At 37.5% G+C, this 27759-nt stretch overlaps 3 protein-coding genes across 3 annotated transcripts in view; 2 read left to right on the top strand and 1 right to left on the bottom strand.

Annotated features, from left to right (window-relative positions):
* Window positions 1-27759, top strand: part of LOC108978651 (ABC transporter G family member 20) — a 164954-nt gene that overhangs the window by 43607 nt on the left and 93588 nt on the right. The window lies entirely within an intron of this gene.
* On the bottom strand, window positions 1365-5511 carry LOC108978639 (RNA polymerase II elongation factor Ell-like). The gene has a single exon (XM_018949014.1). It carries the CDS (start codon window positions 5465-5467, stop codon window positions 1502-1504), a length of 3966 nt encoding a protein of 1321 aa, XP_018804559.1. The 5' UTR covers window positions 5468-5511; the 3' UTR covers window positions 1365-1501.
* Window positions 10021-11244, top strand: LOC108978638 (RNA polymerase II elongation factor Ell-like). The gene has a single exon (XM_018949013.1). It carries the CDS (start codon window positions 10051-10053, stop codon window positions 11242-11244), a length of 1194 nt encoding a protein of 397 aa, XP_018804558.1. The 5' UTR covers window positions 10021-10050.

The following is a 27759-nucleotide window of genomic DNA, read 5'->3' as shown; positions in this document are numbered from 1 at the left end:
GGCGGGTACTGCGTCGAATACTTTCAGAGCTGGAGTGTTTTCGTCCATACATGCATACTGGTCCTTAGAAATCCGGTTGAATCCAGAAGTCAACTATTTCTGCGCAAYTTAAGGGTGACTTGATCTCAAAATTGTTACTTCATCCAGTCTCTTGAACTCCGAAGCTCTTAAATACGTAAGAAAAGTTTATGATAGTCCTGGACAAAGGCATATGACGTCTTCCAGCGTCTCTCTCATGTACTTCTCTGTAATTTCTTCATGTATAGGTTGTGACCTGTCAAGAGGCCAACAGTCATCTGGCGGTCTTTTTCGAGACCTTGTGAGCGACAAGCTGTATAGTCTCCTTAAAGGTCTCTTGCATATGATCTTGACGATCMCGCATGTATTGAAGGCATTCCATATCGCTCTAATCCTCCTGTCAGCTCTTTCATAAATTTCGTTGTATTTCGTTCCTAGTGAACTCCGCATTTCAAAGTACTTGTTCGGTACAGACAGACAGATGGCACTTTTGGCAATTTCATCAGCTGCTTCATTTCCGGAACTCATTCGCGATCTTGAACTTAGTTTATATGCAGATGCTTTCTGGCATCCGTTACATCTAGTGTTTCCCTCCTTTGAAGTGAGTGAATGCCTTAAATACTGTCTGGCTATCGACGTATATATTTACATATGTTGTATGTCCTGCTTTGTTAGTTATCTCGCCCGCTTAGCCAATAGCAAATAATGCCGCCTGGAAGATACGGCAGGAATTCATAAGCTTGGGGAACCGACTGAGATCTAGCAATGAGCAATAGATTTTTTTTTTTTCCGGCTCTACTACAGTGACCATTTTGGATATATTTGTGTAGATGTTGTAAGTTCTACCGGTGTGTCGCAGACTTCTGCGCKATCTATCTTCCTTTGGTGTGACTTRKAAAYTTTTCCTATCGYGAGATAGAGACATTCAATATTTTGTTCACGGATTCTACACAATTTRKCAATCGCTCAAAAAAAGACTCAAGCAACCAAGCATACATTCAATATTTTGCCTGAGTCTTTTCAAGACTGATATTGAAACAYCTCCGCAGTTTTACCTTCGACGTASTWATAGACATGGCTGCAACGATTTGTGTAGGATTATGTTTTGTAGGTACCATAAGGGACCGGCGTTCCGAGCGTTTAGGGAGATTTATAATCGACATTTTTACCCAACCTAACTCCTAATGCTACTAATGACAATCGCYATCTTCAGGTTCCTAATATCAACAAATTTCCAGTGAGACTAAAAAAAATCATAAGCTTCAAGTTCTTAGTAGATTATTCTTCCCGTTCTATTTTAAATTGTATGAATTTGCAGCCATTTAAGATATAATCCCCAAAGGTTTTCTTTATAAATCCAATTTTTTAAATACTTTTACTTAAATACTTTTACTTAAATTCTTTTACTTAAATTTAACAGCTAATAATATTCGATGATGAATGGCTCGACGATCTGACAGCTAACTATTGGCAATGTGTTGCTTCACTCGGCAACATTATCTGAGTCAGAGTCTTCTGATTCACTCGAGCTAGAGTCGGACGAATCGTCCGAACCTGATAATTCATTCTCATTCTCCTGGAAATTTTGGTATCTTCTTGCTTGATGCTGGGGTTGTTGTGTAATGCATTGTGAGCGTTGAAAAGACGATAGTTCTGAGTTTGAGCTATCACTAGAGTCGGACGAATCGTCCGAATCTGATGAATCATTATCACCATGCTTCAGGCAATTTCGATGACCATTTTCTTGGTGCTGTTGTTGTTGTGGAATGAATTGTGAGTCTTGAAAAGAYGCTAGTTCTTCTTCACTAGAGGACGAATCGTCCGAATCGTCCGAATCTGATAAATCATTATCACCATGCGTTTGGTAACTTCGATGACCCATTTCTTGGTACTGTTGTTGTTGTGGAATGAATTGTGCGCCTCGAAAAGCCACACTATTCGTGGTGTTCTGTTGTATATTGTATGCCGATACTTGTGGTGTTGGTTGTGGAGCAACTTCAACTTCGTTCTCAATATCAGTCTTCATTGAGACCGGTATATGTCCGTTATTTGAGTGAGCAGGTGCAGTCAGCACTTGCGTACAGCTATTCATAGCGTACGCGTATATCTCTTTCGGCTCCTCAATCGGTGTTATTGGTAACATTTGTTGCTGCTGCTGAAGTAGCTGGTGTTGTAGCACAGCCGCATCAATTGCAGCCGATTCAGCTTTCAACTTCTGATCGTAATCGTTTACAAGCTGCGTTATGTAYGCTAATTTGGCTTGCAGGTAGTCAAACCTTAGCTTCCGTTGTTTCTGCTCCACACTATTTAGCCGCTCGTATTCCATCTCAATCTGTTGTTGRATATGTTGATAGATGGGACTGTCTGGTGGCAGTTGCTCTAATTGTTGTACTAATATATGAAAGTCACGGCGCACTTGTTCGACGCTCTTTGACAGCTGGTCGTATTCCTCGAAGTGACTTTCGAATTCGGCTTTGTAAAGGCGTCGCTGTTCAACGCATGTGATCGGAGTATATGCGCTGAAGTCAAAGYGGCTTTGTGGCTCAGCAGTGTGTGCGTCGGACACAATGGAAGGCTGTGCTACAGGTTCTTCACATCTGATTTGCTGTTGGACTTCCTGTTGCGGCTCCACGTGTCGAAAACTCGCTTGTTCTACATGGTTGTGAGCATTAAATGTATCGGACCGGCATGCTGCGGGTACTTGAGATGTGCATTGCTGTTGGAGCCGCTGTTGTGGCAAAATGTGTTGAGAACTTTGTTGTTCTCTATGCTTGCGAGCTTCAAAGGTGGTGGAATCGTGCGCTACTGGCTCGTGCAGTGTGATTTGTTGTAGTGGCTTCGCGGTTCGAGGACTCTGTTGTTCTACTTCCTTCGGAGTTTCAAGTTTGTGATTCGTGAATGGTGGCACAGTCATCTGTGGTTTTGATGTCTGTTTTCTGGAGCTCGCTGGTAGATCAACTTTATTATTACATTTGCTTTTTTGCGTTGTATCCCTATTTTTACTGAGCYTTGACCGACTACCTTCTTGTGGCTTTGCGGTTTGAGTACTATAAGTGTTACTCTCTTTGCTATTCGTAGAATTACTTGACTTATTTTTATTGCTGCTCTTATCGGCGCTTATGACCGATTGATTTTCAGAAACAGAAGTTGACGATTTCTTGGTCTTATCTGCCTTGTTTCTRCTGTTGCTACTTTTCTTGTGCCCACTCACATTGTCAGCTGGCTGATTAACGGCAACAGCAGCTGCAGAGTGCTCTTTGTTTTGTGTGTCAGTACCCACGGCATCGCTCCTGGTGCTACCCTTTGGCTTACTTGACCTGCGTTTGCTACTGCTGCTTCTTTTATCCGTRCTCACAATCTCGGCCGGCTGCTCAACGGCTTCAGTAGCCGAAGATTTTTTAGAGTTGCGGCTTTTGCTTTTTCCGCTGGTCTTCCTGTCTTCCGCCACACGTTCGGTTGGGTGTCTGCCGGTAAGAGGTGCCGAATATTTCGCTGACTTACTCTCGGTTGGTAGGTGCTGATCAGAAGCGCCGCTGSTATTCTCACAATTGTTTTGATTGGCGGTGATTTCTGTACCGTTGAACACTTTATTAGCTACGACAGCCTCTGTGTTTCTGTTATATACTAATGCATTTTCGCTAGTTGGRCTCATGTGTTTACCTACACGTTCTYTTGTCTTTACATGACTTATGCGTTGTTTTTTGAATGGCACGGGATTTTGGTAGACTTCACCAGGGCGCTTCAAACTGTTGCCATAGTTAAAGTCACTGTTTGGGGTCACTTGTGTTGGACTGGGCGAGCTCAGTAAAGGTGGGCTCGCTGCATCTGAACTTATTGGTGGCGTCAAGTCTTTAGGTTTATTCTCTTTCAGCTGCTGCAGTTCCTCYTCATTATAAAACGGCCAGTCTTCCTTCACAATATTCCATATGTGACGTCGCAAATTGAAAGCGTTGTCGCGTAAGAACGCTATCTCACGCAATATGATACTAATRGCTTGGCGTTCAGCATCACGTAAGCCCTCGTTTTGTAGACGAGTATAAAGCTCAAGCTTCTTATACGGCTTAACMGCCAACATTTGTATGAGACGTTCCTTTATTTTACAACGTGTTATATCGGGTTGCTTGCCTTTAGCTGTCGATTTTTTACCGCTTTTTTTGTCCACGGCTTTCCGTTGCGCAGATTTTGCCTTGGCACTAGTAGGGTGTTGGGATTTTACCTCTTTGTCATTTTTCTTAACCACTGAAGTTCCATTTAGAAGGCTAGAAGATGGCTGTGAGGAGGTCGTTAGAAGCGGTAACGAAGGTAAGTGGTTACTCGCAATATTGCTTTCCCGATGATTCCCGTTCGTCAGCGTGGATGATGGCTTTGAGGAGGTCGTTAGAAGCGGCAACGAAGGCAACGTATTATTTATGCTATCACGCGGATGAGAGGATTTACCATTACCTTTCGACGCAGTACGGCTATGTCTTTTGTGATCAGATCTCGTATCTATATCCCTTGGCTTGGTCAGCGAACGAACAAAATCAGGTGCTGTCAGTCCGGCAGATTCTTTGTTACTTGAAATAACATTTTCATTGGTCTGCTGGGAAGATGGTTGTGAAGGTGTCGCGAGAAGAGGAAATGAAGTTAATGTATTACTGGCAATATTGCGCTCACGATGACTTCCATTCGTCAGCGTGAATGATGGTTTTGAGGGGCTCGTTAGAAGCGGTAATGAAGATAATGTATTTCCCTTACTATCGTGTTTATGAGAGGATTTACCATTAYGTTTCGATGAAGCGCTGCCAGTTTTATTATGTTCAAATCTTGTATCCACATTCACTGGTTTGCTCACTGGTCGTACGAAATCAGTTTCGTTAGTTTTAACATTAAGCACAACTTTRCTCATTTCCGTAACACCAAGTGCCGGCAGTTCAGGGCACGCCTTGTTGCGATCCTGGTGGTGGGCCACATGCTGGCTCGATAAAGTCGACACTGGTTTCTTCACTTTGCGACCGATCWCATTTTTATTGGGTTTAATCACTTTTGTGCCTTTGCTGCGCTCCGACTCTTCTGACATAGCCATTTTGGTGCGTGTTTCGGCGAAAACATCTTCATTAGCATGAATGCGCATACTGTGAGTAATGGGACCGAGACTGTTGAGACCTTCGACGGTCTGTTGTATGGCCTCCATCGATTCTTGAACCGCATCCAATGAGAAACCAAAATTGACGCCCGCTTCATTGCCAATTGTGGGTATGCTGATTATACCGGTATTACCGGTCATTTTCATTTTGGGATTCTGCTCGTTTGTAAAGTGATTTGTGTTCGAATAATGTTGATATTCTTCGATGGCGCGGTAAGCCGAATCRGTCAACTTTACTCTAATATACACCTTCGAATCGTCCTTGTTATAATGTTGAGTCATCTCGTAGTCACCGGCGCTAAATGTTACTGGACAGTCTGTCATGACGATGGTGTTTCGTTCTAAGAAATCTTTAATATTACGTCTTGCTTTGCCGAGTCACTTTGTGCTTCTATCATATTTCTCAGCCCTTACTCCCTTTTATATGCGTTAGATGTTGTTGTTGTGCTTAACTCTACCTGTATYTATCACAAAGGACATGTGCTCCTGCATAGGTGTTCGGCAAAATGTGTTTACTTCTTGCTTTTGCCTACCTTTAAGCCGAGCTTAGACGAAGTTTATTTGACGAAGTGTATCTATACATTTTTTGTACTTTTTTGTGAAACTTTTTCATTCACTTGTTGTCTGTGCGACAAAGACAACAAGTGACATTTTTTTATAAAGGCCGAAGAAAGAACTTCGCAAATAGGCAAGACAAAAGCATTTCTTCATTAATACGTCAGTTCCATTGTGGATAAATATTTCAATGATTTCTTGTAGAATTGCTTTGTTTTACAACATGTTTACAGTTTTTTATTAACTTCTCTGCTTCAATCCCACTAAGTGTTCAAAGACTCTACTGAGTTTCTAAGCAATAATCAATTTCAATGCAATTTTTCGAAATCCAGCAAACCCAGAGTTTCTCTTGAATCCAAAAAAATGCATAGAAGATAGTTGCGAGCGTAAGTACAAGAACACCATCATTTAGCTTGAGATSAGGTGGCTTAAAATGAGCAACTTCCACTCTGAGCTTAACTCATTCTTATTTGAAGTGGGAGTGATAAAAGTGCCTTTCAAAAATATGAACTACCATTATTGTTGTGGGTTTTAATCATTACAACGCTATAAAATGCCTTCAACACGAAAAATGAATTTCGGGGTCCGAAGTTGGAAATCCGACAAGTCAATTATGTAAATATTCTTGCTATATTATAAGGGGAAAATCTTCTAACAAATAAATTACCTAGCATTGTTTCACATGTTCGAAAAATGAACGGGCGCTGTACGATATGGGTAGGTGTTTCCTAAAAGTGAAGAATCTAAAACAAACTAACAAAAATTAATAAATATATTTCTTTGTACTTGATGGTGGAAAACAATTTAAAATTCTAAAGACTTACATTTGAAGGGCGTGGCGAAAAGACTTTCTAGCACAAAAAGTGTTGCCTAATCCCTTGCATCATTTTTAAAGCAAATAACAAACTCTCACATACTCGCATCTACACAAACAGTAAAGGTGTGTTTCTGCAAACCATTTGTAGCAGTTTCTAGAAGGAAAACTGGCTACACCCAATATTTTTGATAGCAAATTAATCTCAAAACGACATTTTTCTGACTCCAACTACTGGATCATTTTTATACCAGCGACTCGGCAATTTTCAGTAATTTCAGGATTATAAATATATACCTAAAAGAAAATAAAGACATCGGTTCCCTAATTTCTAAAGTATAATCTAAATCTGCCGTACAAATGTTAATGAAAGTGTACAACGCGTGATTTGGGCTGATTTCTCGTTTAAAACCTCTGTACGCTTTCGGGCAGATAAAAAACAAACTTCAAGCAAATAAATATATTATATCTTCAGTAGAAATTAAAGAGCTTCAAAACATGCAAAGTAATACAAAGCCTTCCAAATTTGGAGTTAAGGCAACTTTTGTACGCATTCATCGCGAAAACCCACAAAAAATTACTCTTCTTTTCTGGYATTCATCTCGAAAACTCACAAAAAATTTCTCAATTTTTTTCTGGTGGGCGGGATCACATAGTGCAAGATTTTCAGAAAAAATGTTAAGTAATAGATTAACAGTACGGGCAACACGTTATTTGCCACTGGTTCCCGGAAGACATGYTTTTGAAAAAGTGTTTTTAGTAAAATCCTTTTTTGTCAGTTGAAAGACAACATGCTGAGCTCATTTTAAATTACTGATGGATTTTATTATTATTCTAACATCCATCAAAATTTGCTTTATAATAAAAACTATTATTTATCTGTGGAATTAACAAAAAGAAACGTTCCAGAAAAATTAGCAACATTTAACGTTCGGCTTTTCAAAGCATTCACAAACACCWTAAAACACGATTTCACACGAAAAGCGAAGTTCGGCACGGTGAAACAAAGCAATTACCTGCCATGTTTTGTGTGGCCTAGAAACGAAGGTTTTCTTACAATATTGGCAATATTTTTTCTTTTTTGTGAACCGGTTGTAGGATTATGAAAATCCCTTAATTGTTTTGTTTTTCTGGTTGTTCCTTTGTATGTAGATTATGAGGAAGGCATGTGTGTATTTTTCAACATGTTGCTACAGAGTATAATAGCTTTGTTCTCCTAACTATTGTTTGTATCACCTGAAACTAGTCGAGATAGATATCGAGTTATATATATATTAATGATCATATATAATGATTATATATGTATATATTAATGATCAGGAGGATGAGATGCGTTCGTGTTTAGTACAGCAGATTATAGCATTAAAAGAGGGCGTGGCTCCGCTACCCATATAGTTTAATTCAGGTATCTTCCAAAACTGTATCTTTAGTTAACAAACTTACTGATGAGAAGTCATCTTAGCATCTCTTTAAAGCCTGTGAAATTGGTTGAAATCAGTAAATAAACACGCCCACTCCCCTTAGAACGGTTATGTTGAAAACAACTAAACGCACCATAACACACAGAATAAAAATACTTTAAATTTCAAAACTATGATGTTGRGCTTCATAGCAATAGTTGTAAAAATTGTCAAAAGGCATGGCATAGCCCATTTTTAGGCGGCATCCTATAGCTCAGGAACTATTTGCTGATTTCTATCAAATTTGATGTCTGAGGATATGAAAAATATTTCTATTAACGACTGTGAAAATTGATAAATTCTGATAACAATCACGCCTACTTCGCGTAGAACAATCTTGTAAATTCCACATCTACTCTTTTACCTTCAAGTATATAAATCAAAAATCAGTAAAGACATCAGAATTAAACTTTGTACAAACAGTGCCCTGAAAGTATTTTAACTTACGTCCAAAATTGAACTATAAATTGTGCCAAAAATTACTAAAAACGGGTAAAAATTTCCATTAGCCGTCATATACCTAACTGCCACCGAAACAATACGACAAATACGTGTTTGTGTGACACTTTCATGCGAAAACGATTTGCAGCACATGCCTGATTATATTTTCGTATTTCCGAAAGTTTTGGGAAATCAAATAATAGTATTAAAATGAAAAAATGACGGCGGTACTTCTGYTGGATATAAAATCTTACCAAAATCYCAATCTTTAACCTTTGCGAGTTGCGAACTTTTSGCTTCATTGCTTCTAGTTAGTAAAAATAATCGTAGACTTTTCTTACTCCACCCTAGATATTTCCTAAAAGCTCTGAAAGAGTTGAGGYTTGCATAGCATGGACTTTTAACACAGAAACCATTATCTCTAATTGCTGAAGGGCTTACATGGGTTACCCCAAGTAAAAAACAGCTTTTTTAGAAATTTGTTTCTCCTAACAAAAATTTAATATTTTATTAGAAAAATTAAATATTTTATTGTTACAAACATAAGTATTAACAAAGAAATTCTGAAAAAACTAAAAATTAGATTTTTGACAGACATTTTTACAAAAAAATGAAAATTTTACGACATTTTTTTTCAAATAGCTGCAATCGCAAAAATATTCTTCATCTAAGTCTTTAAGAATGGTATCAGAAATAYCTGCTTAAAACTTCATGAAAAACGGTTTAGGGTTCTCGATGAATCTTGCTAACCACGTTCAAAAACACGATGGCGCACTAGTTCTCTAGGCTGGATTTCCGAAACTATTACTCAGATGAACTTGAAAATTTAACACAATATTTTAGAGGTTTTTTTCAAATGTAATTAGATAAAAAAAAAATTTTTTTTTAAACTCGTAAACCCATATAAGCCCTTAAAACATAAGAATATAGAATATAAATGACAGAGTAAGCGCCATATGTTGAACCTAATAAAGCTTTAAAGGAAATTTCTCTGAGCAACTAGGAAAATAATGCGGATTATTTGTCCCCGCTCTTCCAAAACTAGAATTTTGTTATTTTTGAAATGTCAGAAAATAGCGAAGTAAAATATGAGCTTTTATCCCTCGAAATAGAAATAATAAAATAACACAAAATTAAGCTCCCTTTGGTTTTTTAACAAATAGAGAAATTAGTAAGGTAATTTAAAATTAACAAGGATGCTACCTGAAGCAAATTTTTCGAAATCCGCCAATAACTTACCGGCCTTATTTTTTCTTAGTGGTTTGGATTAGGCAATATATATAAAGAAAATAATATTTTTATCAAAAGAATTACGTGATAGATTAAAAGTTCGGGCAGGTATAAAGAACGCGTTAGTTGTTATTGCTTCAAAGGTAGGTGGGTTTCAAAAGCAGTCCTTTTTTAATATAATCCTTTTATTGTCAGGTGAAAGGCATTATGTTGAGCAAGTTTTACAATACCGCTGAATTTTGTATATTTAAAGTATAGGAAGATTTTACATATATAAACGAAAAGCAGCTACAGAACAGACAGAAGAAACACTTGCAACACTTTGCTATAAAAACAGGTGTTATGTTGCAACGCTTAGTAGTAGAGAAGAGTTAAGAGTCGCAGCAACACCTAAAATCAGTAGCAAAATGAACATGGCAGCCAAAACACACAAGATCAGCAACTAYGCATGCGCCGGCGGTAGTGAGTTATTTGTAAATGAAAGGCCAAAWACACACAGCAATCGAGAAGGAACKGCTACAGTGAAAATACCACATATTACGTCACGTAAAATACGTGAACGATTGATACATTTGCTGGCATTTAAGGCCTACACAAGAATCGAATTAAATGCAATCTTAAAGCGAGAAGGATCACGGGATTGTGAGCGCCGAGTTATGGGTACTGTGCTTAAAGATATAGCACAGCTACGCCAAAACACATACACTTTGCGTTCACGGATGTGGAAGGAAGTGGACGAAAACTGGCCTTATGTAACTAAGGAACAGCAGCAGCAACTGAGGTGGCTCAAAGAGCAGAATTCACGACCGCCAAACAGTTCGGACGATGTAACCTCCGTTTCCAGCTGCAGTCCACCACAATTGGAAGAAAGCGATCCACTAAGARCAGGTGACACACTGAAGCGCCCATKTGAGAATAACYATGAGCCACAAACGAGAAAGCAAAGGAAAACAGAGCATACAGTCGACAATAAATGTTTGGATAAACAGCAGACGAACTGCAAACAGCCTGAAATACACGCGCTCCCGTGCGCAAATGCCGCACAACTCGATAACTACGATTTCAGTGAATATACCGAGATCACATGTGGTGAGCAGCGTCAACAGTATAAGGCAGCATTTGATCAAGACTATGAAGAATATAYGGTACTCTTTCAGCAGATGGGAGCGTTGGAACGCAGTTTCGGCGAACTTGGCGGAATATATCTTACAGCGTTACGAAACGGCTCTGACCGCCAGAGCATTACAAAGCGTATAGTGGCCGCCCATAATATCATCTCTAGCCAGGAGAGTTGTAAGCGCCAGCAGCGTCGCGATTATTTACACGCCAAACTAGCACATATCAAAAACCTTATAACGGTCTATGATAGAAAATGTGCAAAAGAGGCACTGTCTCTAGCACTGGCAATGTCTAAGCAATATGTGTCGAGACAAGAACATCTGAACGCTGAAATAGCGGTACCGCTCATAAACGGCAATGAGACATCAACCCCTACTATGCAGTTCCCACCCACAAATTATGAAAGAGTTTCCGATTTGACCAAAATAGATTTTCTGGGCACCGATTTGGCGCTGTCGGAGAGCGACAGTGATGATGACTGAGATTGTAGTAATATATATAGTATATGTAAATAATGTTTAAATATTTTTAGATATAATATAGTTATGCTAATAAATGTATATAGTACTTCATAAAATGTTTTCCATATTTTCTAAAACGTTTCATTTAAACAAAAACATTTCCTTATCAAAGTGTGTTTTTTTGTTTGATAAACGTCTGGTTGTTCCTTTGCTGTCTTTCTAACTGACACGAGCAGGGTAAGAACTAATCGACTTCAAGGATAATTCGAAGGCTTTGCAATGCACTTAAATTTTGCATAAATTCATCTTTAGAGGGGGTTGGTGTTGGTTGAAGCAACACCAGTAATGATTGATAAACTTCTTTAGGGATTGTTGTATCAAATCAATTCTATCAAAGAACCTTAAAAAATCAAATGTTTTTTTATTTCTTGTGAATTACAATCGATACCATTAAATTCTGAACATAACATCAGTCAAATGGCTTCTTTTGCAGGACCGAATTCGATGAACTAATTTTTGAGTTTTTCCTACTAAAGAAAGTCATATGTCATGAATAGCACACTCAACCGAGCTGGACTGTCTTCGAAAGATTGAAGAGAATCTTTTTTATTGCTAAAAATCAATGACTTCACCTCACAAGAAATAATTCGATTTACTAGCTTTCCTGGTGGCCACTCAATGTCACAATTTCTTGAAATAATCGAATTTCCAAACGTTTCTCACAATAATACGGTGGTCTAGTTGCACTCGGATGTTGTCAAGATCACTTTCTTCCTAAGTCCCAGTCTGAAAAATCTTCGTTGTCATCGATCCATATATACCGCTCTCCATTGACACTATGTACGGTGTCATCAGCTTCATTTCGAAAGAAGTATGAACCTATGATGCTACCAGACCAAAAACCACACCAAATTGTCAATTTAGGTGAATGTAATGATTTCCTTTACCAGAATCGGTAGTTTTGTTTATTTACCGCACCACTCAGAAGAAAGTGAGCCTCGTCAAAGAAGATGATCTTCTAAAAAATCTTTACCGTTTTCAACTTGTTCGAAGGCAAAATCACGACGTTTACGGTAGTCCAATGGATTCAGCTCCTGAGTGAGAACAATTTTATATGAACGCATGCTCAAATCTTTTGTAAAAATCTGTCATGTTGTGGTTTGAGTCAATCCAAATGCTTAGGTCGGCTTGGAATCGACAAATTGGGGTCTTCAGCAAGACTTGCCTGAACGGTAGTAATAGTTTCCATACTTCTAGCGGTTCTTTAGCTTATTGGCACTTGAAAATTATGTGAAGTAAATGAACACTCGAAATTTTCAACAAATAGCGAACACAGGTGTATGATTTTTAAGCCCATAAAATGGCAAAAGAGCAACAAAATTTGGAGACAAAGAAGAGCGATTATGTGATAATAAAATTGAACGAGTATATCTTTTCATRTTAAAATGCAATAAAAAAAATTACTTGCATATTAAAAATGTCGTAAACGACGATTAGAAGTCCTATCATTCATATTGGAAAACCCGACATTCTAGAATGAAAACTTTAACTGTAAGTGTTTTTTGTCAGCCTTCCAAACAACAAAAAAAAAAAAAAAATTATAATAAAAATTGCTGCAATTACTATTCTGAGATTTTTAAGCGTTTTGCAATACTACAAAAAACCTCTTTCCACGAAGACTGCACTTCGGGAGCCGAAGTCGAAGTTATGTGCGCATGAGTCAATTATGTAGACGATCCTGCGATATTATCATGCGAAAATCCTTAAATAAAGAAATTACCTGCCATTGTTTGGTGTGGCCTAGAAAGCAAGGTGTTCTTAATTACTGTGTTTTTCTGTTTTCCTTTGTATGAAGGTTATGGAAAAATATTTTCTCAACAAAAGTTTCTACACTCTTTTTATCCTGAGCTAGGTGTTTCCTGAAAGCAAAGGATCTATAGAAAAATTTGTTTGTACTTAATTCGTTAGTGTATAAATAACAAAAGATACATTTATTTTAAAAAGTAAATTTATTTTGTTTGCAGAGAACAGAGTCCGCTTTGATGCTGATAAAAACTGTTGATGTCCGCACAGTTCGCTTCAYAAACTTAACCTTTATGAAAAACTACTTTAATTTAGCTTTCAGAAATTATACTGCTATAAATAAGTTTCATAATAATCATTATTATTAAAAAATAATAATAATCATTATTATAAAAGAGGGATCATCTCAGTGTCACCCTCCGAAAAATCACTGATTCTCGCTATTTTTTTCTTGATGTTGAAATTAACTAATCGGTCCGATTTTTTATATAAATAAATACATTCATTACGAATAAAAAATGATTTTTTCCTTTGTTTATTTATTAAGTGCATGATAGTTAAATAAATTGTTGCAATGACACTTAAAAAAGTTCTTGTATGATGTCCACGATTGCGGCCGCAATTTTGATCCACAACAAAAATTTTAAAAAGATTATAAATCTTAAAGAAACTCGCAATCGCGCTGTAGAAACTTTGTTTTTTTTTTTAAGAAAAAGTGGGAAGATTAAAAAAAGAAAAAACTAAAAGCTTCCAAAGCGGAAAAGCGATAGACGTTAAATTTCTATAATATTCTCTTCAAATTGGAGCTAGAAAAACAAGCGAGTTGAGAGTGGAAATCGTTGTGGAAAACACCATTCTGAGAAAAATGCGTTTAAAGATTGTAGTTKCTACGTTCCCCAGTCTGTTCTCTAGTGCATTAGAATCTGCTATCTTTATCGATTATCCAATGAGAAYTTCATGATATTTCAGCAATTGGAAGYGAAGTTATGGCGTTTTAAGTRTCTGTATGTKTGTGTTATCGGTGCGAAAATGAGCTTCGAACAAARAGCCAATATACATAATTTACACCAGACTTACTATTGTGAATGGCTGAAATTACAAAATTTTGACAAATACAAAATTTTGTTTTTTGACATGTTATTTCGAAAAATTAAGACTTAAAATCGTTCGAAATATATCGTAGAAAACATTTCATCACATAAATAAGGGTTCCCAAAACAGTTTAGCTTTAGCGCTGAATAAAGAATTCATTCACTAATGACGGAATCGGCAAACAATTTCTTTAAGCTCTTGCATAGTTTTCTCGACTGGCTACTCTCCAACAGGTTCCCGGTTATCGTTTGACTACCTGTGCATAGCAGGTAGAAGGCAAATACGCATAAAATTGCACTCCATTCGACTACCTGTGCTCACGGATTTTTCCCTATATGTTAAGGGCCGGTAAGGAWATCAAATAACGCCTGAGTCTATAACTATAAAGGACTTTACAACTCGAAGAAAAAATCAATGTGGCAACGTAGTTTGTAGCAGCAAGACTTCCTAACACCTAAAACACCTAATCAACGCATCAAACATGATCTCCCTAACTAAAATTATGCGCGCTACGAAAATGTGCAGGAAGTCAACGAGGAAATGTAGTTCTGTCGTCAGAAAATCGAGGAAACCGCGAAATGTCGATAATTTCAGTCGACATTACCGCCAACAGCTCGTTAATTTGTTGGCCCTTAGAAACATTAAAACCCACAATCTCCCAGAAATGCTTACACCACCACAGACTTCAGACGACGACGTAGCGAGTTTAATAGCAGGAGAGATATGTGCTCCCATCCATCACGTGACCACAAAGAGATCTMCAATAAAWCGYTTAAAGCTGRCARAAGCACGTAGYCGATTTGGCAGMAGAAGGATGACCAGGAAATTCTCGCGGGCAGCCGCTCCGGTGCCGATCTTTGATTTAACCACTATTCAAGAGCGCCACCAATACAACGCTGAATACGAACGGATTTACGATGAGTATTATCAGGTCCAGCAGCGTATCGAAAAAATTCAGCGCGACTACTTATTGTTCACGCATCGACTGCAACGTGTTCCACAAGATTCCACCGTCTACGAACACTTGAAGGAACATATTGAGAGTGAGTATCAACGMAAAAATAGTGAGGAGACAAATAAATCTCAATATTTATACAACAAACTTTTACATATTCAGAAGCTRGTGACCGGTTATGATGCGTCACCGACATCGAAGCCCGCGACAGAAAGACTGGCGGCAGCTGCAAGAGATTATCTACACCGGTACCAACCTAGTGCCAACTTCAGATCAGCGGCTGAATTCGATTTCATGAGGCCTGRGCATGAAAATTTATGTAACACTTTACAGTTCCCTATGTTTAGACTTACCGTTGATAACTTAAAAATACACGATAAACAGCAAGAACTAGCTGAGATTCAGCTTAATTATCTGGATATAAATAGTATTCCATATAACGTTTGGAATGTCGTGCCCGAATCACGCATGGATATTGCAGATTCCAGYAACGGAGAGTATACCGATATCACTTCTACGTACAGCGAATCTGAAAATAAAGATCCTATGGGTAGGGGATCTGTAGTCAACAACTCTATTCATAGCGAATCTGTAGATGAATCTTCGCAGGGATATTCTAGTTACGGATCTAGAGATAGAAATACTTCCCACCGCGAATGATACGATTTGGACATAGGAACCATCAAGAAGTACTCATCTGACATTTGTAAGGATTAAATTGATTTATTTATTTTCATTATATTAAATACAAAAAAAAAAAACATAAACGAAAATATTTGAAATAAAATCTTCGGAGACTAATTGAATGAATTTTTAGATATCTGAGAAGWTGAAATAAAAATTATAGTAACTGATTTTAAGGGTTTTAAGTGATTTAAGGGCTGGGTGTTTGGAAGATTTTAGTTTCTTTACCTCCTTTTTTATACTCTCGCAACAAAGTTGCTAAGGAGAGTATTATAGTTTTGTTCACATAACGGTTGTTTGTAAGTCCTAAAACTAAAAGAGTCAGATATAGGGTTATATATCATGATGATGAGATATCATGATGAAATTTGGTACACGTATTTGTCGGCTCCATAAGAAGTTTAATTTCGAAGATGGGCAAAATCGGCCCACTGCCACGCCCACAAAATGGCGAAAACCGAAAACCTATACAGTGTCATAACTAAGCCATAAATAAAGATATTATTTGCAATTTTGCATAAAGGACCGCCCCCTTCTAAGTTACAAAGGTTATGTTGAAAATCACTAAAAGTGCGTTAACCGACTAACAAAAAAACGTCAGAAACACTGAATTTTACGGAAGAAATGTCAGGAGGAAGCTGCATCCAGGTTTTTTTTTTTTAATTGAAAATGGGCGTGGCGTCGCCCACTTATGGAGCAAAAACCATATCTCAGGAACTATGCGACCGATTTCACTGAAATTCGGTATGTAATATTTTCTTAACTCCCTGATGATAGGTACGAGATCTTTTCACCCATATGGTGTAATCGGTTCACAACCACGCCTTCTTCCAATATAACGCTATTTTGAATTCCATCCGATGCCTTCTCTGTATAATATATACTTTACACAAATACGGTATTTGAGTTGAGGTATCCCTTGTAGAAAAGTTTTCGTGATCGGACTATACCTTTTCAAGGTCGCTGATATCGAACACGAAGAACTCAGTGCTTAACTTAACCTAACCCAAGTTTTCACCGAAAATATCGGTAAATTTCTCAGATATTTTCATGTAATTCAGAGGGCACCAATTTTATACTCTCGCAATAAAGTTGCTAATAACGTGTAGTAGACCAGCAATGGTCTAGTGATTTGCAATTATCAATTTATTGAAAAACGAGTTTGGTGAACGTGGTTTCTCATGAAATGGCCCAGTCAATTGACTGGCTCGGTYATGCGATTTGACWTCGTGGGGTTCAGCRYTCAGACTTCTGCAGCGTGCTCGCGGTGGTCATGCGAAAGAAGTCGAGTYCCATACATAATAGCATCGAATATCATTTCACAGGAACAAAGTATTTCATTGATATTCCAAATCATTTTTAAAAAACCCGTTACTTGAGAGGTTGGAGAAGAGAGTAATAGTTCAACCGAAATTTGTCTGGCAAAATTTGTGTTTATTTTGCATTCAACATAGTTCCTTTCAAGAGTGATACGCTGATTATAGCAATCCTTTAACTTTTCGATACCATTGATGTARTAATAGTAATAAAAGAGTTCCTAGTTTCTGCATTTACCTCTTCATTCGACGGACACTTCATCCCGGCGAGAATTCTTTAAAGACCTGAGAACAGGAAATAGTTGCTGTGGCAAGATCTAAAGAACAAGATCGATTCGGAAGCATTTAAAGCCCGATTCATGGATTTTTTGTCAGTGCGTTCAACGACTTGTGACATGGTGCATTGTCTTGGTGAAACGGTACTTGCCTATATTTCAAATACGGCCATCATTCGGCGATTTCGTCCTTTAAACGGTCTAATAATACCATTTAATGGTCTCTGCTTAATTTTCCAAGTTAGTCAATCAAAATTATTTCATGTGCCTTCCAAACGCAAAACCTTGCCAGTTGCGTCTTTCCACGCTTYGGAGCGGGTTCATCGTCTGCAGTTCACTTGGATGACTGTCGATTGGATTTCGGAGTGAAATGATGAAGACATGTTTTTTTCTCCGCTGTCACATATCAATGCATTACTACACTATAACACTGTTCCGAAAATCAGCTCGTCGTTGTTTTGGCCAAAAAGTGAGCTCGACCGGCACACACTTTGCAGGTCTTTCTCATACTCAAATATTCGTTAGTGATATGATTTACACATTCAGTTGATATCTTTATTGTGCCTGCTATTTCGAACAAATTCACATTACGGTTATCCGAAACTATTTTGTGGTATTTTTTTTTGTGTGGTATGATGTTTTAATCGATAAAAAGCTCTTCAATCTCTTTAGGCCGTCCACTTGAATTTCTTATTTACCAAAATAAAGTATACTGACGAAGCCAGTTTCAGAGTTTTGGCTTATGTTGCTATTTTGTTAAGTATGACTGAACATATGTATCCAGATGTTTGTACATTACATTGTTTCCCAACTGGGTGCTGACTTTCTGACATGAGGCTCACATTACAGTTCAGAGTATTGCTGAAAATGTTTCAATTATGTCAAACTGAAATAATTTTTGTACCACAGCGATACGAAAGCAAATTCCTTTGGGTGTTTTTTTGACATTATTGTGTCATGTATATGAAATTTAACAACACAAGGGTGATCCTTAAAAAAATAAAAATAAAAAAAATTAAAAATAAAAAAAGTAAGTTATTTTTAAACCTTTTCAACGGAAACACCACAGTTATTGGCACTACATATTTAACAAGCGAGCACATTWTGGACTACCCTATGAAATTCAAGTTTTCTTATAAATTTTTAAATTTTATTTCGAAATTTCTCAAATAGTTCGTCTTGAGATTTACGTACAACCGTATTAAAACTTTTTTTTTTACTGTTAAGCATCACCCTAATTAATATATAATACTCTTATTTTCAAGACTTTTGTATCTCTCATTGTTGACTTTTAAAWTTAAAAAGAGAGTAAAATAAAATGGTTTTTCGACTTATCCTCTTAATCTAAAACACCATAGTTATCGGATTAAGTATCTGAGTGCGCACGATTTGGGATTACCCTATGAAATAAAAAATAATAATTAATTTTGCATTTTATTTCGCAATTATCTACGGCGTTTGGAATTGTGATTTAGGTAAACTAATGTAAAAATATTTTTTTTTTAACTTTGAAACCACCCTAGTATGAACATGATAAGCTTATTTCCAAGATATTTGCATGTTGATATCTCATAATACTTAAAAATTAAAAAAAAAAATTATAAAAAAAAATTATTTTGCCAGCTTCATCTTCTYAATCTAAAATATTACTCTTATGGAATTTATGGACTACCCTATGAAATTACAAAAAATAAAAATAATATTTTTAATTCGTAATTTTCTAGGTGTTTTGGTTTGAAATTTTGGCAATCCTTTGAAAAAACAAATGTTATGTACCACCCTAGTAAAAATATTATATATTATGTCTATTTGCAATACAGTTTCATATATCTACACGTCTGGACTACAATTGTTTTGTGAAATCTCAAGTAAACATTTTCGTTTAGCGCTTAAGGACCACCCTAATATATACATATGTTAAATTTCAGTGCCAGTGAATATGTACATACATATGTGTGTGTATTCCAATTTTTTCTGTCAAATGACATCACATACGCATTAAATAAAAGCTGACAAATAACTTTGACTTTTGCACTCAATACCGTTAATTTTGCGAAATGCAAAAAAATATAAAAAAAATTAAATTGAAAAGGAAAAAGTATACATATATGAATAGTTGGGGTATAAATGTTTTTGGCACTACATATGTAGATATGTATGTAGCGAAAAAAACGGTTAAACGTAAGAATACTTATAAAATAGACCGAATTTCTTGCCACCCACACGCCCCTACTCCCACTCACACGGTTGTTGCAAATCTCACACGCGATTGTTTATTTATGCATTTTATATTTTACYTATTTTTTAATTTCTCTAGTGATATGCATGCTCATACATACATGCCATTATTAAAGTACAAAACGTGCGCAAATTTACAAAAATTACTTGTGAGCTTTAAAAAAAAATTGGCAAAAGCAAGTTGCTGCTACATTGTGCTTCACTACAGGCACACTCCCACACATGCACGCACGCACCCACACACAGTCACGCTCACGCACATATTTCAATATACTGATTTATGTCAATAAAATTTGCACGCTGCTCTTGAATTTTACATAAAGTGCCGGCGAAATGTTTTGTTTGCTGCGAGTTTTTTTGTCAATGCTTGCTGCTATTTATGCGCGGTTGTTGTTGCTATTGCCATTATTGCTTGAAGCTCTTTGTTCTTTATTGGATTTGCCTACTGATTTTGTGATTACTTTTTTATAGACGTGGGCTGCGCAAAATAAGTGTGTGTTGCATGAACCCATGCATACATACATACATACGTACATATAYGTATATCTATGAGTGCATWTGTGTAGGTGTGMGTATGTTYTGTATGTGTGGTTTGGCGCKCTTTTTATTATTTGGTTATTTTCTTTAAAGCTGCTTTGACTTATTGCTGATTTTTCACATTTACTTCAATCCATTCAAGCTCTTGTAGTTCATAGCACTGTGTGTATGCATAAGTGTACTCGCTTACCCAGTAGGAAATTGAGTTCTGCAGAAATGCAGCGAGTGGCTACGAAACATGTAAAAACTAATTTTTGAGATTTCATTATTAATTCTGGGCGTTTAGCCTACTTTTCCAGCGCAAAGAGAAATTAAGTACTTTGATAGAAGGTTATCTCATCTTAATCGTAAATAATATTGAGAAATCTTTTATATATGGGCACAAGAAAAGTCCGAAAATAGTTTAAAGTTTTCGAATAATTCATACATTTGACAAATAACAGAATTCAGTGACCAGAATACCAACCCAATATAACGTGATCCACCTATCGTCTGCCAGGAGTGCTACTCAAGAGATTTCAATTTAAAATAATACTAGGCTCTTCTGTTTTTGTTGGTATTGTTACAGCGACATAAAGTATTTCACATATTTTTGTTTAAGTAGGCAGTATATTTTTATATTAAGTATTTTAATATTTTGCAAAAAATGCTATGAATCCTCGAAGAGTGTTTCAACTCTTACACAACTTCGAAAAGAAGTTCGGGAAACCGATCGGAAGGTACAAAGAAGCCTACAGGAACATTTAATTGTCATAAAATAAAATAAACTCAACGATTTATTAACTCTTCTTTTCACATTTCTGAGGAATATATAAAATAAGGCGTTCGTTATAATTAATATTTTCTTTCTAAAAGGCTTGACACTTCAGTTAAGGGCGATTATTGGGGTGGCTAACGTAAATTAGAGTTTCAATATTATCTAACCATGGATTAACCTTGATAGAAAGCTTTCATTGTGTCCAACTATTAGGTTGTCAAAAAAGTCTTGCGGTATTTTTATTGAATTTTCAATTGTTCATAAAATTTTTTTTTATGACTCATGTCCAGCTCTTGACCGATGCTACGGCTGCTACTAGGCCGGTCTCTTTCGACCAATTCAGCGCTTTTATCGCAATTTGCGACGACAGGCCTTCGGGAACGTGGCGCATCTTCCATCAACTCTACACGAGAACGAAAACATTGAAACCATCGTTGTGCAGTGGAAATGGAAACTGTATCGGGTCCATAAACTGTACAAATTTTATTGGCGGCTTGAGATGCATTTTTGCCTTTATCGTGGTAGTACTGTAAAATATGCCGTATTTTCTCTTTATTTTGCTCCATGTTTGCGACACTATAACTCACGAATGACTTAAAAGAAACGACAAGCAATCAAACACGTGATAGCGCGTGAAATGTGCTTTCCGAAAAGGTATAGCTTGATCCGATGCGACGAATAAAACTAGAGCTACGCGCTCTGCTAATATAAATAGCAACACAAATGGACTCATCAATTGCGCCACTTTTGTAGCGTGGAAATAATGGACCTGTATCCATTAGTATTTTATTAGCCTCGGAAAAGTGCATTTCATTTTAATTGCCCAAACAATTTGATTTCGATATGCATGTTCTTCTTCTGTGTGTACGTATGTATACGTAGTGTTTTTGTATCCAAGTACATACCTACATATGTAATATTAAGGAATGAGTTAAGAAGGCATGGGTTACCTGCCTTATATTGCTGTAGAGAAGCTATAAGGAAATTGTTGAGACACTCACTTAAGGTTGTGTTTTGGATCAAAAAACCATATTCAGCTTATAATGTTCTGATTAGACTTTTTAAACATAGCAGGTCGGCAGGTATATATGCTGTAGAGCTCAGGGAATTTTGGTATGCATATGGAGGGGTCCGAACAGGATCACGCCGAAATTCTTTCCTCCTTCAACTACGTTGCTGAAAACTTGGACCACTGCGTCGCCGAGGTCACAGATGGCGGCTCTTTCTTTGCCCACATACCGATGAGGGAGATGTAGATGCAGAAAATCGCTGCATAAAAGGCGCAGTGAGCGGATGGTTCAGAGCTGGGAAGGGAAGTTGGAGGCACAGCTTTCTGTAAGCAGCTCCACCTTCCAGGGTGGCGGTAGACATACGATAGTAGGAACGTTGCTTTTCAGAGAGGTAAGTATTCGCTTCCACAGTCCCACAGCAGAGTGACAATTATAGCGCTGAGCTTGTAAATTGTGCGCTCAAGGCTAATCGAGAAGTCTGTCCTCATTAGAAAGCGCAACAAGGTACTTCATCGCCTGACCTACAACCGAGCCTGATCACAACGAATTCGCTAGCCAGAGTGGCCTCCTTGCAACGCTCACATCGGAATGGAAACGAGTTGGATCTGCATTGGTAGCATGCGTTCTATCACTGGACCAATGCACTTCGCGTGTCTATGTGTGGAAAAAGCGTGTCAGGTATATACAATACAAGTTTTAAGTTTAACCAAATGGTTAATATAGTTTAGTATATATTTTTAATGCCAAAAATGCAAAATTCGTGGAACWCTGTCTGACTGCGTTCGCCTTTATAACTACTACAGACATTTTTCACCTCCGTTTACTATATAGCGAACAAAATTCATGCCGGAGTCAATAATCTTCTTTGGGGTCTCTATGGTYCTTACAGTCTCTATAGCTGAGTTTTTCTCTATGCCACGGGCTGCTTCTTTGCTATGCGACTGTTATTATGTCATCCTACAACTTCGATATCTTGGCAAGCGGCGACTCGCCAGTTAAACATAAACGTAGAACGGTAATTTTATGCGCTTTCTCGCTATTTCTAGTCAAGGTCATTAGCAAATTTATTCGTTTCCTTTGAGAGCATTTTATATCGGAGCGAAACGTGTCCTATACTTAATTACGAAAAGCATTTTATTGAGAGCACTTCCCACTGGGACATTGCACTTGCTTTCTATCAAAACAAAAACAACAACAAGAAACATTAGAGTATTGCAGCCAAAGCAAAAGTGCTCGCATTTATTTTATGGCTCTGTACGGCGACATAAAGACACATAAATTTGAACACCTACCGACTAATTGTACATAAATATATTTACATATATATATATATATGTATATGTATGTACATAGCTGTATATGGCCGGCTGTGTGTATGTGTGCGCGTTGCCATCAAACACGAAAATATATTTGCGCTGACATTAATGCGAGGCGAAATTAAATTTGGAAGAGCAATTAAATTTGTGAGTGTACGGTTATTAGCCGAGTGCCATTGTTGGCCCTGGGGTTCAGCTTTAGCGCAACAGCGCAACAGCGCTGCAGCTTTTGTTCTTAACCATCAAAATGAAAGCAAGAGAAAATAAAAGCGAAATAAAAACGAAAGGAAGGTTACGTTAGGTGTTGGCGGCGAACCGGTTCAATGGGGCATTGCCTGCTGCTCGGCCATTCAGCCATTCAGCCACTCAACAATACAACAAAAATTATAGAACAACAACATTTACATAAAAACAAAAAAAGAAAAATAAAAGATTAAAAAAACATCAATTTTACAACGACCGAAACAATTATATAACAACAACAATAACGTTCACAAAAGTCTGGCCCTGTGTGTGTATGCGTGTGTGTGATTCAATCCTTTGGTGTTGTTGTGATCGATGTCGTTGTTTTTGTTGTTGTTCAATGTCGTTCTTTTTGCTATTCTTACAGCTCTCACCGCTGCTCCTGTTGGCTTTGTACAATGGCTGAAATCTTCGGGTTCATTTCGATTTTTAATTGCGCGGCTKCGTTGTTGCTCTGCTGCATCAGCAAAAATTATTGCAGCTTCATTCATTTACAGCGTATTTTATGAGAAATTGTTTCGAATTTTAGCAAAGTTATTGAATTGAAGGAGTTGAGTGTGGCAGACGTTCGGCAAAACACTGAAAGGAAAATTAACCGAATTCGAAGTAAAAAGCAATGGATTGAAGAAAAAAGCATTTGCTAATTTTTGGTAATGGATGGGAGGGGAAGTTGCAAGTAAACAGAGTGGTATGAACGTCAGAGTCATTCACTTGAATTGGCTTGGGTTGTAGCTGATGGATTTAATTTTCTTTTTATACTTYTGTTAAATCAGTTGATTGAAGAGGAACACAATTTGGCGGTCTTAGTTGTAAGTGAAAGGATGGAGGAGGTTGTACTCATGTTTGCAGATGTAGACCAGCGATGAAATAAAATAAGAAGGAGAGAAAATGTCAAATTCCTGCAGATTGCAGATTGATATCTTAAATTTGAACGCATTCCCTTTACATTTTGGGTGTTTTTTTACATGACGTGTACCAAACCCAGCGCATAAACCTGGGAAGCGACGATTCGCCTTCTTACTTTAACCTGCCTTCAAACGAATTTTTCTTGKCTAYCCAGAGGATAGGTGGTCTAAGGCCTAAAACCGTGAGCTGCTTAAGTCAGCTGTAGAAGAATCGTTTCTGGTCACTCCCAAGTGAGCTTCTACACAAGGTTCCTCCAATTGAGAAGTCCTCTCTCGGTGAATAAAGATCAGATTATACAAACCAGTCATCATCTTCCTCTGCTAAATGGCGCAGAGGCATGGACGATGACAATATCTAATGAGTCTGCGTTACGTGTATTCTGCGGGAGATTTATGATCCTTTGCGGATAAGTAACGGCGAATACTCTAGTCGATGGAACGATAAGCTGTACAATATGTACGACGATATTGAAATAGTTCAGCGAATTAAGAGACAAYGGCTACGCTGGCTGGGTCTTGTCGTCCGAGTGGATGAAAGAACTCCAATTCTGTGAGTATTCGATGCAGTACCTGCTGGGGAAGTGGAAGAGGAGCCGGGYCTTTCTCCACCTGATCCCTCCAGCGGAGTGGAGATCTTCCTCTTCCACTGCTTTCACCGGCTGGTATTGAATCGAAAACCTTCAAAGCATGAGTATTTTCTTCCATATGAGCAATATGACTAAGCTAGCCTGTCTCTTTTGAATCGCTGAACAAAATCAATGTCAATGCATATCTCGTTCAGCTCATCGTTTCATCGAATGCGATATTCGCCGTTGCCAATGCGAAAACCTTTCTCTCAAACATTTCTAAGTCCGACTCATCAAATCATGTTATTGTCTATGCCTTCGCACCATATAGCATAGAGGCACTTGTGGAGTTTGGTCTTTGCTCGTCGAGATTGGACAATCACTGTACTGCGAAACCTCGTATCTATAGCTACAGGAGAATGCTTCGTTATGGCCTGCAAATTTTCTTTCCAAAGTCTCTGTAAAGGGTTCTGACGGTGTCGACAACTCTCTGTAGACAATATCGGAGCTACAAATACAACAAAGAGAAGTCAGTCTTGTCTTATTATGATGACACAGCGACATAACAGATCACTGTACTGGCCTCTACATGTGGTTCACTGTACRTATAAGTCAAGAATGAGCTTGGCGAACGTTGGTGAACTGGTAGTTGGTTCGATCGATGGAATTTTGAAGCCAGATTGTTAATAACAAGAGACTCTCTGGATTACCTTCTCGAGAGTTTGTATTTTTAATGGTTTAGGGTCACTGTGTRTTGGTGATTCATGCTGCGAGGCTATATGTCTAATTTTTCAGGAAGTCAATTATTGAGTTCGTTTGAAAGAAAAGGTGATTTAGAGTCTCCTCAAAACATCTGGTAATACCCAAAGTATTCTTTTGTTATTGAAACAGACTTGTTCCTCTCGGAAATTAACCATAATACCATAAGATCAATAAAATGTCAAGCAAGTATACTTAACTTCAATTTAAAGCGTAAAGAACCTGCAACTAAAGCTACATACCAGCAAAATATGGCGTTATACGAACTCGTTTGGTTAAAAAATAGCTTAAATTCCAATGCGTCTTCCACGAAATGTGCCAGTTAAGAGCCATGACCTTTACTGCTGCAGTTTCGTATAAAAAAGTATCCCTTTTAATAAGTTAGCCGTAAAAACCTGTGCATTTCGTGCAGGATTGGAAATAAAAAAGCAATAAAATGCCACCTCTGAAGTGACGACTCTTTAAGTTTCCAACATTTAGCGGTCGCCGCGAACTGTTGCTGTCCGAAACGTCTCGCCTAGGCTAATTTTATTAACTGAAAAGCAATCAGAAAAGTAAGTCATAAATAAAGCATAAAGAATAGGCACAGCCAGTCGAAAAAAATACAACAAATATGCGCCGAAAGTTAGAAGTGATGGCTGGTGGAACGAACGAAAGGTTAACACCCGACGCGCTGGGATTTACCCGGAGTTCTACTTATACGCCGAACGTGTGCTTACAAGCCGACACTTGGGGGAAGCACATACGCGACGCGCACTCAATTTTATGTGCAATAAAATATTTTTTTTACAGCGCTGACTGAATTCTTATTTAGATTTTGGCTTTCAGGCTGTCCGACATAGAGCCAACATTGTTTATAGGCACACTCATGTCGTTTACAGTTACATATGCGCATTGGGGTAGTACTTAAATGACGGAAGAGAAGTTTTGGAGTGAACTTCGGAATTTTTGTTTACTAATATGAAGTTGAGTTGAAGGTGAGCTGTCACCAACATTAAGGTAGGCGCTAAAATAACAAATTTATTATTTTTTTTTTCGATTTTAGTGAAAGTTTCTGATGAGCATTAATATCTCATATCCGGTTTGGTCACATATAATATTTTTCGGTACCACCCTCATGTGCAACTACTATGTAACATATGAAGCCACTTTTGYCGCTTCGTCGTTTGTTGGGCGCTTTATTGTCATAAATCTTTAACACGCGACTCGCGCGACAGCTGTAATACACCTATAACGCGCCTGGTCCATAAATATTCTAAAGATGTTTTTCGCTACAATCTAAAATGACAACAATAACAAAGGACTGCAGGCAGCAGTTTGGCACACAAAACAAAAACCGAAAAAGAAAATAATAAAAATAAAAGTAAAAGTAAAAAATGGAAAAAGCTGCGCCGAACAAGAGCATTGCCGTCAACTTAATGCCTCTCGGCATTACCGTTGTTATTGTAGTGGTTATGATTGTTTGTTTGTGCATTTGTTGTTATTGCGGATGACACATGTTCTCGTTGAAAATTTACACCAGCTTTAGAATAACAATGACATGGAATTGCTTAAGTGTTGTTATCCTATATTATTACCTTACTAACAATGTGCATTATTAGCATGACAAATTCCAGCACTGCGAAGGGGGTGGCGTAGGTTATGCGGCTGGCACGACACACATACATACATAAATTCATAAAYATGCAAGTAAGGCTTGGTGTTGTCAAAGTAGTTGACATTTCAAAGATCAAAATACAGCAATATGTATTTATACTTGGGAGTGTGTAAGTATATATGAGTATGTTTGTATGTAAGCATATATGTAGCTACCTATGGATGTGTCCATATGTTGGCCAAATTGTTGTTGTTAGTAAGAAATTTTGAGTATTTGCTTACGTTTTGAAGGATTTTTCAAGAGACATGTACATAAAAATGGAAATATGACCATATACACATATGAGGGYGGGTCAAAAAAATTTTTGTTTTCCTTTAAATTCTATAAAAATATTCATATTGTGCAAAAATGATAAAAAATTATATGTATGTATATGTACATAATGGAAATATATTTATTCACATACATAGATATGCATATTAG

This window comes from Bactrocera latifrons, unplaced genomic scaffold (assembly GCF_001853355.1).
Source record: "Bactrocera latifrons isolate USDA-ARS-PBARC rearing strain unplaced genomic scaffold, ASM185335v1 scaffold_125, whole genome shotgun sequence".
Taxonomy (NCBI): Eukaryota; Metazoa; Arthropoda; class Insecta; order Diptera; family Tephritidae; genus Bactrocera; species Bactrocera latifrons.
Note: the sequence above shows the minus strand (reverse complement) of the source record. Positions and strands in the feature narration are given on the sequence as shown.